Source organism: Garra rufa, chromosome 17, assembly GCF_049309525.1.
Source record: "Garra rufa chromosome 17, GarRuf1.0, whole genome shotgun sequence".
NCBI lineage: Eukaryota > Metazoa > Chordata > Actinopteri > Cypriniformes > Cyprinidae > Garra > Garra rufa.
The window spans coordinates 36,550,492-36,566,165 of NC_133377.1; the positions used below are offsets into that span (position 1 = coordinate 36,550,492).

The 15,674-nt window shown below is 36.6% G+C and overlaps 1 protein-coding gene across 2 annotated transcripts in view; it reads right to left on the minus strand.

The window, feature by feature from the left end:
* Positions 1–15,674, minus strand: part of khdrbs3 (KH domain containing, RNA binding, signal transduction associated 3) — a 218,881-nt gene that overhangs the window by 93,863 nt on the left and 109,344 nt on the right. For both annotated transcript variants that reach the window (XR_012340074.1, XM_073822420.1), the window contains exon 2: positions 10,582–10,700. Coding sequence is in view for 1 of the 2 variants with exons in the window: in XM_073822420.1 (XP_073678521.1) it covers positions 10,582–10,700 (119 nt within the window). In the remaining variant the exon portion in view is untranslated. The remainder of the gene's footprint in view (positions 1–10,581; positions 10,701–15,674) is intronic.

Here is a 15,674-nt window from a genome sequence, read left to right on the forward strand (position 1 = left end):
TAAAGCTCTTAAACACACCCCAACACACATTTAAACACACAAGCTGGCCTCTCTTCAATATGCCCAAAATATAGAAATGCTGATATCTACATGCCATAGAGAACATCTGATGAAAAGACAATAAATACATACACTGTGACATGAAGAGATGGAGAAAAGGCTTATTTCAGAAGTGTTTTCAACTTCAACAATCTATAAAGTGAAAAATGTCCACATTTTTTGCATGACTGAGTGTGAATCCAACCATGCAAAAGTCTCTCAATGCAACGTTACAGGTTTTTTTAATCATCCACAAGGCAAAACTAGTATCTTAGAAAGGTAGCAGCACAGCTCTTTTCATCAACACAAGATTTGCGGTGCAGGATTCCAAATTTTAATAATTACAAATAAAAAGCCCCAAATATAAGCAATAGTACAAGTGACGCTTGACTTGGAAAGTTTTATTAGTTTTTAAAAAGATCTACCCAGCTTCTTGAAAATTATTACTGTCTCACTACAAAAAATGGGGGAAGATAATAACTGTTATCTGATATAAATGCACAAAATATGTGTAGGCTTATAAGAAAATGGGCTAATAGCTCACAGGCAAAATTTTGATATCCCACCATGACATTCATTATGAATTCATTTTAATTGCAGATTACATCAGGTAATGAGGGCAATTTACCGATCGTTCGGCTGATAGTGTCACATACAGTATTCACACATTTTTAACGCTTTCAAAAAGATCTTCGAGATCCATGTGTCTTTTATTACACTCAGTTTACTTTTTATGGAAATATGCGTAACACTAATAAAACTGTATGTTTGGAATACACAATGAAGCGTCTGAGAAGAAAGTGTCTGTGATTGTGGCACAATGACTGCAGAGACTGCACACACGTTCACTATTTTTTAACTGGGTGGGAAAGACATAAAAAGGTGAAAAGGGTTTTGGGAACACTTACATTTGAAGAAATAATGAAACTAAAATAAAAATTCTGTCAGTATTTACTCACCCTCATGTCATTCCAAACCCAAATGTTGTTATTTTATCCACAAGGATTTCTGAAGAAAGTTCATTCACCTTTGAAAAAGTGTCAAAAATGTAAACCTTATGATTGCACTGCTTTCTAAGTCTAAAGTCACTTGATAGAATTGTGTGAGAAATAAAATAACACTGCTTGGTCTTCACCGAAAATCTTTCCCTCTTGAAGCTCTCAAAACTGGTGCATCGTGTTGTGAATCTGAGCCGGACTCAAATGAGGGGCTTTGGAGGGGAAAAATGTCAGTAAATTACTTGTTGTTCACACAATTGGCTATGAACAACTTGGAATATATATAGTTGAGGTCAAAAGTTTACATCCCCTTTTAGATTCTGCAAAATGTTAATTTTACCGAAATAAGAGGGATCAAAATGCATGTTATTGTTTATTAAGTACTGACCTGAATAAGATATTTCACATAAAAGATGTTTACATATAGTCCACAAAAGAAAATAATAGTTGAATTTATAAAAAATGACCCTGTTTGAAAGTTTAGTTCCCCTTACCTGAATGATTCACAGCTGTGTTTTTTTGTTTAGTGATAGTTGTTTATGAGGCCCTTGTTTGTCCAGAACCTGCTGTTCTTCAGAAAAATCCTTCAGGACCCACAAATTATTCGGTTTTCCAGTTTTTTTGTGTATTTGAACCCTTTCCAACAATGACTGTATGATTTTGAGATCCATCTTTTCACACTGAGGACAACTGAGGGACTCATATGTAACTATTACAGAAGGCTGAAACGCTCACTGATGCTCCAGAAGGAAACATAGTCCTTTAAGAGGAGGGGGGTAAAAACTTTTGAACAGAACAGGGATGTGTACATTTTTCTTGTTTTGCCTAAATATCTTTTTTTATTTTATTTAGTACTGCCCTTCAGAGGCTACAGAAGATACACATTTTCCAGAGGAAAAAATAAGTTAAATTTACCCTGATCTTCAAATTCAAAAGTTTTCACCTTCCGGCTCTTAACACATTGTTTTTCCTTCTGGAGAATCAGTGAGTGTTTGATCCTTCTGTAATAGTTGCATATGAGTCCCTCAGTTGTCCTCAGTGTGAAAAGATGGATCTACACAAAAATGCTGGAAAACCAAAGAATTTGTGGGACCTGAAGGATTTTTCTGAAGAACAGCGGGCAGATTAACTGTTTAGGACAAACAAGGGACTCATGAACAACTATCACTAAACAAAAAAACACAGCTGTGGATCATTCAGGTGACACAGTATTAAGAATCAAGTGCATGTAAACTTTTGAACAGGGTCATTTTTATAAATTCAACTGGACTATATGTAAACATATTTTATGTGAAATATCTTATTCAGGTCAGTACTAAATAAACAATAGCATGCATTTTGTACGATCCCTCTTATTTTGGTGAAATAATCAACATTTTGCAGATTCTGAAAGGGGAACGTAAATTTTTGACCTTAACTGTATTATTACACTATAAAAACATTTGTTTAACCATCCTGACCAAACCTACATTGTAGATCAACCAATAGTGTGAGTTTCTACTAGTGCCAGACTAAGGCCACTAAAATGACACACTTCACCTTTAATAAACAGTAAACACTTACAATGCATATTCATTATCTAATACAAACTTGTTCTTTAATCTGAATGACCGGCGACCATGTCCTCACAAGACGAAATTAGCCAAGAAAGTGTCCCTGTCTTGTAAACATGTGTCCCATAAACGAGGCTAGAGGTGACGTCTGGGAGTAAAACTGTTCCAATCAGATTCATCACACTCACCCTTCAAGCTCTCGCTCTCCTTCTCTGCATCCACCTGTCAGACTGGACAAATTGAATTTGTCTTCCTCCAGTAGCTCTCTGAAGCTCTAAACAGCGCATTAGTGTCTACAGTCATCAGAGCTGTCAAAGGCAATCTGTTTAGTGTGACGCGGGGCGACGTGAATAGCCGCACCGTATGACATTACACTGGGCGCGCTCGCTCCGCCGCTGATAATTGCTTTATTTGAAGTGGCCGATCATTACTGCTCTAACGCTGAGGGCTCATGTACCCTGACATTCCTTTTAGCTCTGAGATGAAGTTTCATTTACAAGACCTGACGTCCCCATCTTTTTTTTCCCCTCAACAGTCCTAAAACGCATCGCTATGACAAACCTGAAGTCAACAGCAAACGCCCAACACTGAATGGTGGGAGACACAGGTTGGAGTTTAGTATTTATATAGTACTCCGAGGTACTTTCAAAAATACCATGGTTTTAATGGAACTTATATGATAAAGAATACCATAGTTTTACTATGATACATGTCTAAAAATCGTGGTTGTACCACAGTACATTTTGGTAAATGTACTGATTGATTACAAAACATATAGGTAAAGTACTACCCTGGCATTTTAGACATGTGTCATGGTAGCACCATACAAAATCATGGTATGTAATATTTTTCAAAGTACCACAGTATTACCATCTGATACCATGGTATTACATTACTTCCACAGCACTTTCTGTTTGGGTAATGATCACACACCATGGTTTTAATATGGTACTCTAAGATATTTTCAGTAAAAAAAAAATATTGTAAATATAAAGAAACATTACATGTACAATAGGCATGGTCCAAACACAATTCTTTGAACATATTGTAGTACCATGGTATTTTGGACTTACCATGGTAGTACCATGTAAAGAACATGGTTGATTAAATTTAGTACCATAGATTTTTTAAAGTATCACAGTATTACCATTTGATACCATGGTATTATTTTTACCACCACAACACTTTCTGTGATTTTGAGTCACATGCTGTATTATGGTATTAATATGGTACTCCAAGGTACATGATACTACCTCAATTTCTGAACATCATACCCTGGTATTTTCGACATGTACCATGGTAGTACCATATAAAAACCGTGGTACATGAATTTCAGTATTATAGTATACTTCAAAGTGCACCATTTTTAGTATCTGATACCATGGTATTGCTGTATGTTCCTGCTGAAAAAAAAAACAGCATATGCTGGTTAGGTATGTTTTGGTGCTGGGATGCTGGTTTTAGCTGGTTTATGCTGGTCCTTTGCTGGTTTATGCTGGTCCATTGCTGGTTTATGCTGGTTCTTTGCTGGTTTATGCTGGTCCTTTTCTGGTTTTTGCTGATCCTTTGCTGGTTTATGCTGGTCCTTTGCTGGTTTTTGCTGGTCCTTTGCTGGTTTTTGCTGGTCCTTTGCTGGTTTTTGCTGGTCCTTTGCTGGTTTATGCTGGTCCTTTGCTGGTTTATGCTGGTCCTTTGCTGGTTTTTGCTGGTCCTTTGCTGGTTTTTGCTGGTCCTTTGCTGGTTTTTGCTGGTCCTTTGCTGGTTTATGCTGGTCCTTTGCTGGTTTATGCTGGTCCTTTGCTGGTTTTTGCTGGTCCTTTGCTGGTTTATGCTGGTCCTTTGCTGGTTTTTGCTGGTCCTTTGCTGGTTTATGCTGGTCCTTTGCTGGTTTATGCTGGTCCTTTGCTGGTTTTTGCTGATCCTTTGCTGGTTTATGCTGGTCCTTTTCTGGTTTTTGCTGATCCTTTGCTGGTTTATGCTGGTCCTTTGCTGGTTTATGCTGGTCCTTTGCTGGTTTTTGCTGGTCCTTTGCTGGTTTATGCTGGTCCTTTGCTGGTTTTTGCTGATCCTTTGCTGGTTTATGCTGGTCCTTTGCTGGTTTATGCTGGTCCTTGACCAGCAACATGACCAGCATAAACCAGCTAAAACCAGCATCCCAGCACCAAAACATACCTAACCAGCATATGCTGTTTTTTCAGCAGGGTTACCACGTTACTTTTTTGCAAGGTTAATATATTCACAAACCATGGAATTTAAACTTTAAAGAAGAATAGTTTTACCATAGTACATGACTAAAAACCTTGGTAGTACCATGGTACTTTTTGGTAAATGTACAAAATGATTACACTTACAAAACATGTGATACTACCATGGTAATTCCATATAAAAACCATATAAATTTTAAAGAAACAGTATTTGCACTTTGTATCATGGTATTTTGGACACCCTATAAGAACTATGTTACATGGACTTCAGTATCAATATTAACATCCTATCACCACAATACAAAGATTTTACCATGGTACATGTTTAAAAACCATGGTAAATGTACTGAACAAATACATTTTTAAGTATGGCACAACCATGTGTTTTAAACAATGTACCATGGTATTTTGAACATGCACCATGGTAGTACTATATAAAAACCATGGTACATGAATTTCAGTATCATAGTATATTTCCAAGTACCTCAGTATTAGCATCTGATACCATGGTATTGCTGTATGTTACCACGTCACTTTATTTGCAAGTTTAATATACTGTATTCACAAACCATGCCATTTAAACTTTAAAGAAAAAAGTTTGATCATAGTACATGTCTAAAATCCTTGGTAGTACCATGGTACTTTTTTGTAAATGTCCTAAATGACATGATGTATCAAAACATATGATACTACCATGGTAATTCCAAATAAAAACATATACATTTTAAACAATTTGTTTAAAATAATGTTTTGGACATGTACCAAGGTAGCACTCTATAAGAACTATGGTACATGGATTTCAGTATCAATATTAGGATCTGATACCATGGTATTGCTGTATGTGTTAGGTTGTTATATTCACACAACATGGCTTTTAAATTGTACCCTAAGATACATGGTGCTAGTATCATCATCTTTTGGACATAGTACCATTGTATTAGCATTAACATCTGTTACCACAGTCCCACCACAGAACTTACTGATTATTACTCATGATCTAAAGCAGCAAACCACTTCTGTGCCCATGATGGACAGTGGAAAGAGTTTGGCAGGCAATCTACCATAGTCTGTGGTTAAAGCAATCTGCTGATCATCCAGTTAAAGCTAGAGGCTCCGAAACAGAAGACAATTATATTCACAAAACTGCAGCATGCAAACACATCCTCCCAACTAGATCATTCGACTCACTGCACTGTGACAAATTTCATACTGAATAGATAATAATGTCATTATAAGGTCCACCACAGAGCCAACATGCTCCATGATCCACAAACATCTCCGGGCTCCTGTGGGTGCCGGCGTCAGAAGCAAAGCTGGAACTGTGTTTAATAACACAAGCTGACATTTGGGTTTGAGTAATATTTAGACAGTGTAAAGGTCTGGATGGGGGCTCAATTGAAGCATAATGATTCAGTTAAGAAAACCTGTGAACTGACACAAGCAGTGAGAGAAAAATAAAATAAAAAATAAAATAAAATAAAATAAAATAAAATATTTTGCATGGGCAAAATATTTTTCCATTAAATACAAATTAAATCCTGATGAAAATTCGTGCCTTTTTGGTCTCAGATTAGGTACCAGATCTCTATCTGTAAAAAAATGAGAGTATGAGTGTGTGTGTGTGTGTGTGTGTGTATTAGACATTTTACCCTTCACAGCACACTCCCTCTGGGATCCCAGAGCCCATTTACAAACCCTCTTCAAAAAATAGCTCACACGCACATTATCACTCTCTGAATGTGCACACACACACACGGCTGCTCAAATACATATATACACCATATATAGCTGCACAAAAATGTGTACATGTGCACAAATGTATGAGGCAGCCGATGGCCCATCTGTCCTCATGTTAGGAGCATGAATTGTTCATCTGTCCAGGGTCCATTTATCATGAAGAGGCCAATTCACTTGTTGTACTCGGTTTTATATGCTTCTACTATGTAGTAAAACCTAAGTCAGCTACATTAATGGGACAAAAATTGGTGCTTTCAAATACATATACGCACACATATGCACTACTAAGGTTATTTTTTGGCGTTGAAAACAAGTCTCTTATGTTCTCAGAGGCTATTATTATTTCTAAATATTATTAAATTTTAAAATACCTGTTTTCTATTTTAATATACTTTGAAATGCAATTTATTCAGCAGTCATTAGTCCAGTATCAATTATTAAAATGTTACTAAAAATGTGTAAATTAAATAAAAAGGAAACTAATACTAAGGAGGCATTAATTTGATTTGAAGTGACAGTAAAGACATTTATATTGTTACATGATCCTAAAAAAGTATATATATTAGCAAATAAAACAATAATATAAAAAATTACTAAGCAGCAAAAAACTGTATCAAATTTGATAATAAAAAGAACCAACATTAATAATTAATGAACAATAATAATTTAGCATCAAATCAGCGTATTATAATGATTTCTAAAGTATCATGTGACACTGAAGACTGGGGTAATGATTCTGAAAATTCAGCTTTGCATCAAAGGAGTAAATTACATTTTTAAATATATTCAAATAGAAAACACTCGTTTAAAAATGTAATAATATTACTGTTTTTACAGCTTTTTAATCAAATAAGTGTAGCCTTGGTGAACCTAAAAGTCTTAAAAAAAAAGAAAAAAAAAAGGAAAAATCATAAACATTCTGAACTAAGATGCACATTTTATTTATTACTTAGTCAAACCAAAAATTATTCAGACAACAGATATAATTTTTGGATATAATTTTGCTAGTGGTTGCAGGAAACTATAGTACATTTATGTAAGGGACTACCAGTAAAACTAATACAAATTTGGGACCAAAAATTTTATTTGACACTTTGACCTGACCATGTTTTGTCACATACCTTTCTATCAAAGATAATCTAACATTATCACGATAAATTTTATCAGACACAGTTTAACTCTTGAGTTCTTGCCATATTTCATTACCATTTTTTAAACTATAGCGAATAAATTGTAATTATGACATTTTGAAGGTGTCTGAATAAATTTGAGTTTGACTGTAATTAACTTGTGATAACTCTTAAGTTCTTGTCATATTTTATTACCATTTTCTAAACTATAGTGAATAATGTTGAAGGTCCCTGAGTAATTTTTGGTTCGATTGTATACAGAAAATATCAGTAGTTTAGTATAACAATAAAAATGAACGTAAATGGAAATTATGACTATGACAGACAAAAAAAACAAACAAACTTTTTTCCTTCCACATGTCCTGTTCATTTACTCATCTCTTCCGTCACTAAAATGCCTCCTCAAACAATCACACAAACACGCTGTTCTAATTATCATACATCTAATACCTTTTCACTGCCCCAAAAAAGCTTTTTTTTCCTGAATAGAGACACCTGCTGCTTAAATTTCTCTGTTCCCTTCATTTCTCCCGCTGTTTGTCGCTCTTTCGCCCTCCTAGGATGCAATGGTGTGAATTAAAAACCTCGCAAACAAAGGAGCCCATTAAATTATGTTGGAGGAACTACCAAAGCACAGACCAAATGAGGTACAGAAAGAATTATTCCTCATGTGTGATTCCTTTGGGAAAACAGTGGGAATATATGCACACGCCACATGAACACACGCACACACACGCGTATGATAATGTGATAGTCTGCCGTCAAGGTCACGCTCACCTCTACGTCTGCGAAGGGAGCAAAAATCATCAAATAACACACTCAACAGCAACAATATGGAAATTAGGACCATTTGCTGAAATCACCCTGTGCATGCTTCAATATCAAACTCATGTTCATATTAACATGTAGCTGTGCTGTGAAGTGCTGCTTTTCATCTTTATGAATGACTGTGGTCTGTATGTATAGTGAAGTGCTGCCATGTGGAGTCGTGTGATAACATGTTAAACAAATGAAAGACACAAAGGTTATCAGCTGTGAGGAAGACGTGACAGAATATCTAATTATTCTACCCTATGAAACTGCACATGGAAAATCATTTGATGAGTTAGTTTCTTAATCAGAATAGATTTGAAGAAAATAAAGCATTACGTCACTCACCAATGGATCCTCTGCAGTGAATAGGTACCGTCAGAATGAGAGTCACAATAAAAACCAAAAAAATAAACATCACAATAATACATGACGCGAGTAATCATGCAGTCCATCATTTAACATTTTGTGAAGTGAAAAGCTGTGTTTATAAAGGTGCTTTAAACCATTGCTTCTGGCCAAAATACCAGTTCACGATCCATAATAATGCTTCCTCCAGAGAAAAAGTCCATACTCTTTTGTCTTCTCACATCAAAAATCCACCCACATATTTGTTTAGAACTGTTTTAGACTATTTTTTTCTTGTAAACAGTGTTTGATCTGTGCATATTTCTCTGCTGTTTTAGATTAGACAACTTTTAGAGAAAGCAGCAGTTTCTTGTAAACACACAGCTTTTCACTTCACAAGTGTTAACTGATGGACTGGAGTTGTGTGGGTTACTTGTGGATGATTGTGATTTTTTTTTATCAGCTGTCGGGACTCTCATTCTGACGGCACCTATTCACTGCAGATGATCCATTGGAGAGCAAGTGAAGCACAGTTGAGGTCAAAAGTTTACATCACACTTTCAGTATCTGCAAATGTTACCAAAATTAGAGGGATCCTACAAAATGCATGTTATTGTTGTATTTAATACTGACTGGAATAAGACATTTCACATAAAAGATGTTTACATATAGTCCACAAGAAAAATAATAATAGTTGAATTTATAAAAATGACCCCGTTCAAAAGTTTTCACCCCCTTGACTCTTAATACTGTGTTGTTGCCTGAATGATCCACAGCTGTGTTTTTTGTTTAGTGATAGTTGTTCATGAGTCCCAGCAGTTAAACTGCCTGCTGTTTTTCAGAAAAATCCTTCAGGTCCCACAAATTCTTTGGTTTTTCCAGTATTTGTGTGTATTTGAACCCTTTCCAACAATAACTATGATTTTTAGATACATTTTTTTCACACCGAGGACAACTGAGGGAGTCATGTACAACTATTACAGAAGGTTCAAACGCTCACGGATGCTTCAGAAGGAAACACGGTGCATTAAGAGACAGGGGTGAAAACTTTTGAACAGAATGGAGATATGTACATTTTTTTCCTAAATATCATATTTTATTATTTAGTACTGCCCTTCAGAGACTACAGAAGATAGTCACATGTTTCCAGAAGACAAAATGAGTTAAATCTACCCTGATCTTCAAATTCAAGAAGTTTTCACCCCCTGGCTCTTAATGAATGGTGTTTGAACCTTCTGTAATAGTTGCATATGAGTCCCTCGGTTGTCCTCAGTGTGAAAAGATGGGTCTCAAAATCATACAGTCATTGTTGGAAAGAGTTCAAATGCAATAAAAAGCTGGAAAACCAAAGAATTTGTGGGGCCTAAAGGATTTTTCTGAAAAACAGCAGGCAGTAACTGTTTAGGACAAACAAGAGACTCATGAACAACTATCACTAAACAAAAAAATCATTCAGGTAAACAACACAGTATTAAGAATCAAGTGTATGTAAACTTTTGAACGGGGTCAGTTTTATAAATTCAACTATTATTTTCTCTCGTGGACTATATGTAAGCATCTTTTATTTGAAATATCTTATTCAGGTCAGCACTAAATAAACAATAACATGCATTTTATATGATCCCTCTTATTTTGGTAAAATAATTAACATTTTGCAGATTCTGAAAGGGGGACATAAACTTTTGACCTAATTGTAGTGCTAAATTTCTCCAAATTTGTTCTGTTCTAGTTGGGTGTAACTACTATATCATATTGTACTTACTTTGGGAAACTGTTTTACAGGGATCAAAACCTTCTGTCCCAGTTTCATGTTCTTGTTGATGACCACGTCGATGAACTTCTCATCCTCTTTGTCTTCGTCTTTCTGAACCTTTTCGATTTCTGTTAAGAAAAACAGAGACAGAGAGTTAGTCAAATCGTTATCAAGGTAGAATAAAGGTTTATCTGTGTGAATCTCAGGTTCAGATAAGCTCAGATAACAGTCGTGCCGTTTGCCCGATGTCATTTGTAGCAAGCGTATTTTGACTGATCAGTGGACTGTGAAATAGCTTCCATTGGCCACGCTGTAATTCAATTGGATGTGCTTATAATCATATCTGATAGACATTTCTCTGTGATTGGTGGATATTCCTGTTGGTGAGGCAAGCGTTGTCTGATTAGACATTAAAGTGTGCAAATGAGCTCTTCGAACACGCACTGAAGTCTTTGTTGTTGTGGGACACAGTGGGGTGCTGGGATATTAGTCACATTAATGAGTTCTTGTATGAGTGTGGGTACTCGTGATACGTCGCATTACTGCGAAAGAGTGGGTTCGCAACTCATTGATGTACTTAGCAGGAAACTGTATGGAAAAGGTCATTTCAGAGGCACTGGCAAGAAGATTGGAAACTCAAAATGTCCATTACACATTAAGCATCCACATGCTCTAGACAGTACAATGATAATATTAATATTATTATTTCAATATAATGTTCTATTATGAAACAATTTAATTTTGAATTACATATTGATTTGACATATTGTAGAGTAAAGAGCTGTGAAAAACAAGCAAACATCAAGCAGGTCTACTCAAGCTGCATCTGCAATACAACTTAAAGATACAGTTCAACCAAAAAGGAAAATTACCCCATGATTTACTCAGCATTAAGTCATTCTAGGGATATATGACTTTCTTTCTTTTTTTTCAGAAGAATACAATGAGAATTATATAAGAAAATGTCCTGGCTCTTCCAAGCTTTATAATGGCAGTGAATGGCTGTTGAGATTTTGCCCAAAAAAGTGCATCCATCCATCAACTCCTCCTGGAGTTGTGTGGAGAACTTTTTATGATGGATGAACGCACTTTATTGGGCTAAAAACCCATTTACTGCCATTATAAAGCTTGGAAAAGCCATGACATTTTTAATATAGCTCCAGTTATATTCATCTGAAAGAATAAAGTCATAGACACCTAGGGTGGCTTGAGGCTTGTGGCCCAAGTAAATTCATTTTTGGATGAACTATCATTTTAATTTTCATCCTTTTGCAATAAACCAGTTCTTTTTATAGGTAAAATAGGTAAAACATGGCTTCTGAATAATAATTTGTTCATGCAACAAGGCCTAATTAAAAATCTTGAGATAAATAACCAACAGCGTGCCCGTCCACTGTTTAAAGGAGAAGTTCACTAATAGTTCAGTAACCAAAACAAACATTTACAGATAATTTACTCACCCCCTTGTCATCCAAGATGTTCATGTCTTTCTTTCTTTCTTAATTCGTAAAGAAATTATGTTTTATGAGGAAAACATTTCAGGATTTCTCTCCATATAGTGGACTTCTATGGTGCCTACGAGTTTGAACTTCCAAGTTTAAATACAGCTTCAAAGGTGTCTAAATGATCCCAGCCAAGGAAGAAGGCTCTTATCTAGCAAAACAATCAATTATTTTATAAAGAAAACGACAATTTATATACTTTTTAACCCTTTGAAGCTGCATTTGAACTGCATTTTGGAAGTTCAAACTCAGGGGCACCATAGAAGTCCACTATATGGAGGGAAATCCTAAAATGTTTTCCTCAAAAAACATAATTTCTTTACAACTGAAGAAAGAAAGACAACTTTAAAGGCGATTTTCTCAGTATTTAATTTTTTTTTTGCAACCTCAGATTCCAGTTTTTCAAACAGTTGTATCTCACCCTTTCCTAACAAACCATAAATCAATGGAAAGCTTATTTATTCAGATTTGAGATGATGTATAAATCTCAATTTCAAAAAATGTACCCTTATGACTGGTTTTGAGGTACAGGGTCAAATACAATGAAATAGTACAGTCGTGGCCAAAAGTTTTGAGAATTACATAAATATTGGAAATTGGAAAAGTTGCTGCTTAAGTTTTTATAATAGCAATTTGTATATACTCAAGAATGTTATGAAGAGTGAGCAGATGAATTGCATAGTCCTTCTTTGCCATGAAAATTAACTTAATCCCGAAAAAAACTTTCCACTGCATTGCAGCCATATCACCCTGTAGCCCAAGATTGGTTGCCCAATGAAGCTAAGCAGGGTTGAGCCTGGTCAGTACCTGGATGGGAGACCTCCTGGGAAAACTAGGTTGCTGCTGGAAGAGGTACTAGTGAGGCCAGCAGGGGGTGCTCACCCTGTGGTCTGTGTGGGTCCTAGCACCCCAGTATAGTGAAGGGGACACTATACTGCCAAAAAGCACTGTCCTTCGGATGAGACGTTAAACCGAGGTCCTGACTCTCTGTGGTAATTAAAAATCCCAGGATGTCTTTCGAAAAGAGTAGAGGTGTGACCTCGGCATCCTGGCCAAATTTGCCCATTGGCCTCTGACCATCATGGCCTCTGAATCATCCCCATATTCTGATTGGCTTCATCACTCTGTCTCCTCTCCACCAGTAAGCTGGTGTGTGGTGGGCGTTCTGGCGCACTATGGCTGCCGTCGCATCATCCAGGTGGATGCTGCACGCTGGTGGTGGATGAGGAGATACCCCTGACACTGTAAAGCACTTTGAGTGTCTAGAAAAGCGCTATATAAATGTAACTAATTATTATTATTGTTAAAGAAGGCTTCAGGGTGTCCAAGAAAGTCCAGCAAGCGCCAGGATCGTCTCCTAAAGAGGATTCAGCTGTGGGATCGGAGTGCCACCAGTGCAGAGCTTGCTCAGGAATGGCAGCAGGCAGGTGTGAGCGCATCTGCACGCACAGTGAGGCCAAGACTTTTGGAAGATGGCCTGGTGTCAAGAAGGGCAGCAAAGAAGCCACTTCTCTCCAAAAAAAAAACATCAGGGACAGATTGATCTTCTGCAAAAAGTATGGCGAATGGACTGCTGAGGACTGGGGCAAAGTCATATTCTCCGATGAGGCCTCTTTCCGATTGTTTGGGGCATCTGAAAAAAGGCTTGTCCGGAGAAGAAAAGGTGAGTGCTACCATCAGTCCTGTGTCATGCCAACAGTAAAGCATCCTGAGACCATTCATGTGTGGGGTTGCTTCTCATCCAAGGGAGTGGGCTCACTCACAATTTTGCCCAAAAACACAGCCATGAATAAAGAATGGTACCAAAACACCCTCCAACAGCAACTTCTTCCAGCAATCCAACAACAGTTTGGTGAAGAACAATGCATTTTCCAGCACGATGGAGCACTGTGCCATAAGGCAAAAGTGATAACTAAGTGGCTCGGGGACCAAAACTTTGATATTTTGGGTCCATGGCCTGGAAACTCCCCAAATCTTAAAACTTGTGGCCAATCCTCAAGAGGCAGGTGGACAAACAAAAACCCACTAATTCTGACAAACTCCAAGAAGTGATTATGAAAGAATGGGTTGCTATCAGTCAGGATTTGGCCCAGAAGTTGATTGAGAGCATGCCCAGTCGAATTGCAGAGGTCCTGAAAAAGAAGGGCCAACACTGCAAATACTGACTCTTTGCATAAATGTCATGTAATTGTCGATAAAAGCCTTTGAAACGTATGAAGTGCTTGTAATTATATTTCAGTACATCACAGAAACAACTGAAACAAAGATCTAAAAGCAGTTCTGCAGCAAACTTTGTGAAAACTAATATTTGTGTCATTCTCAAAACTTTTGGCCACGACTGTACAGCCGATGGCTTTCGCAAAAGCATATATCAATTAACAACCTTTGAGCTCACAGCAGATCTGCCTTTAAAGTTACAGTTCTAAATTAATTCCACTATGAAGTAAATGAAATTTGCCTCCAAAATTGTTCCACTAAGAACTATTGTTGAGACACCTGGTTTTAGCAGTTCCTAACTTTTCTTAACAAACATTCAGAAAACTTATCCCAGAAAACCCTGGCCATTAACTCTTAATGATATTTAGAGCACTTCAAAACAGTTTAAATATGAAAAGCATTTTTAATGTTCTTTTCCACAATCTGTCATCTTGTGACGCTTATTGCACTTCAATATTCAACCCTCTTCTCCATTATTTGTGCTTTGGTGAGGACAGTTTATGCAAAATTAAGACTTCCTACATTCCCTCGACCAATCAGGAAAGCACTTCATCAAAAATAAACCCATTCTGTCTATTCTGAGTCTGAGGCCCATCAAACAAACCACACATTATGGTGATAACATACTTTCGTGTGTCATGACATTACAGTTATTAAAAATTTAAATGACATGACTTACTTACAGATCTGGCCATTTAAAATGCGCGCGGGAAGTAAAGTGGTCTCGCGTGACGCCGGTGTATTCCAAGGGAACACGGAAAATACAATGACACAGGAAAGACATGATCAGTAGGGGGCAGTCATGTAACGCACTGGACTGGAGCAGGCTGAAAACATTGCTGCAAACTAAAAGGTACGGTAACCTGGAGGGGACACCTTCGGTTCACTTATGTTTGTCGTGGCCACACAAATGAATTCGTAGGAACGTCATATTACTTTTTGTCATTGCCACGAGATATTAATTCCTGGGAATGTCATATTATGTCGTGGCCACGATTATTTTGTCGAGGTAACGACATCCTTATGTTTAATGCATAAACAAACCTGCGTAACCATAACCCAGGATTATCAGAGATAGGTTTGTTAATATTTTTTATTTTGAGTTAAGAAATGATTATATTAATTGTTATAGAAATTAATGCAATATTAAGTTATATATTAACAATAGGCAATGCTGTATATGCGAATGTCTGTGCGCGATGTAGACAGCATTCAAAAGTTTATCAAGAATAAATATTACATATAAGTACTTCAAATTAAATAGCCCTGCAAGAAACATTTTATGCATCCTAAAGTCTTATCCATTTAATTGATCCTCTTTTTTCTGTAATAAATTTATTATTCGTTTATATTCATTATGTCCCCCTTAATTTCGATCTCTTA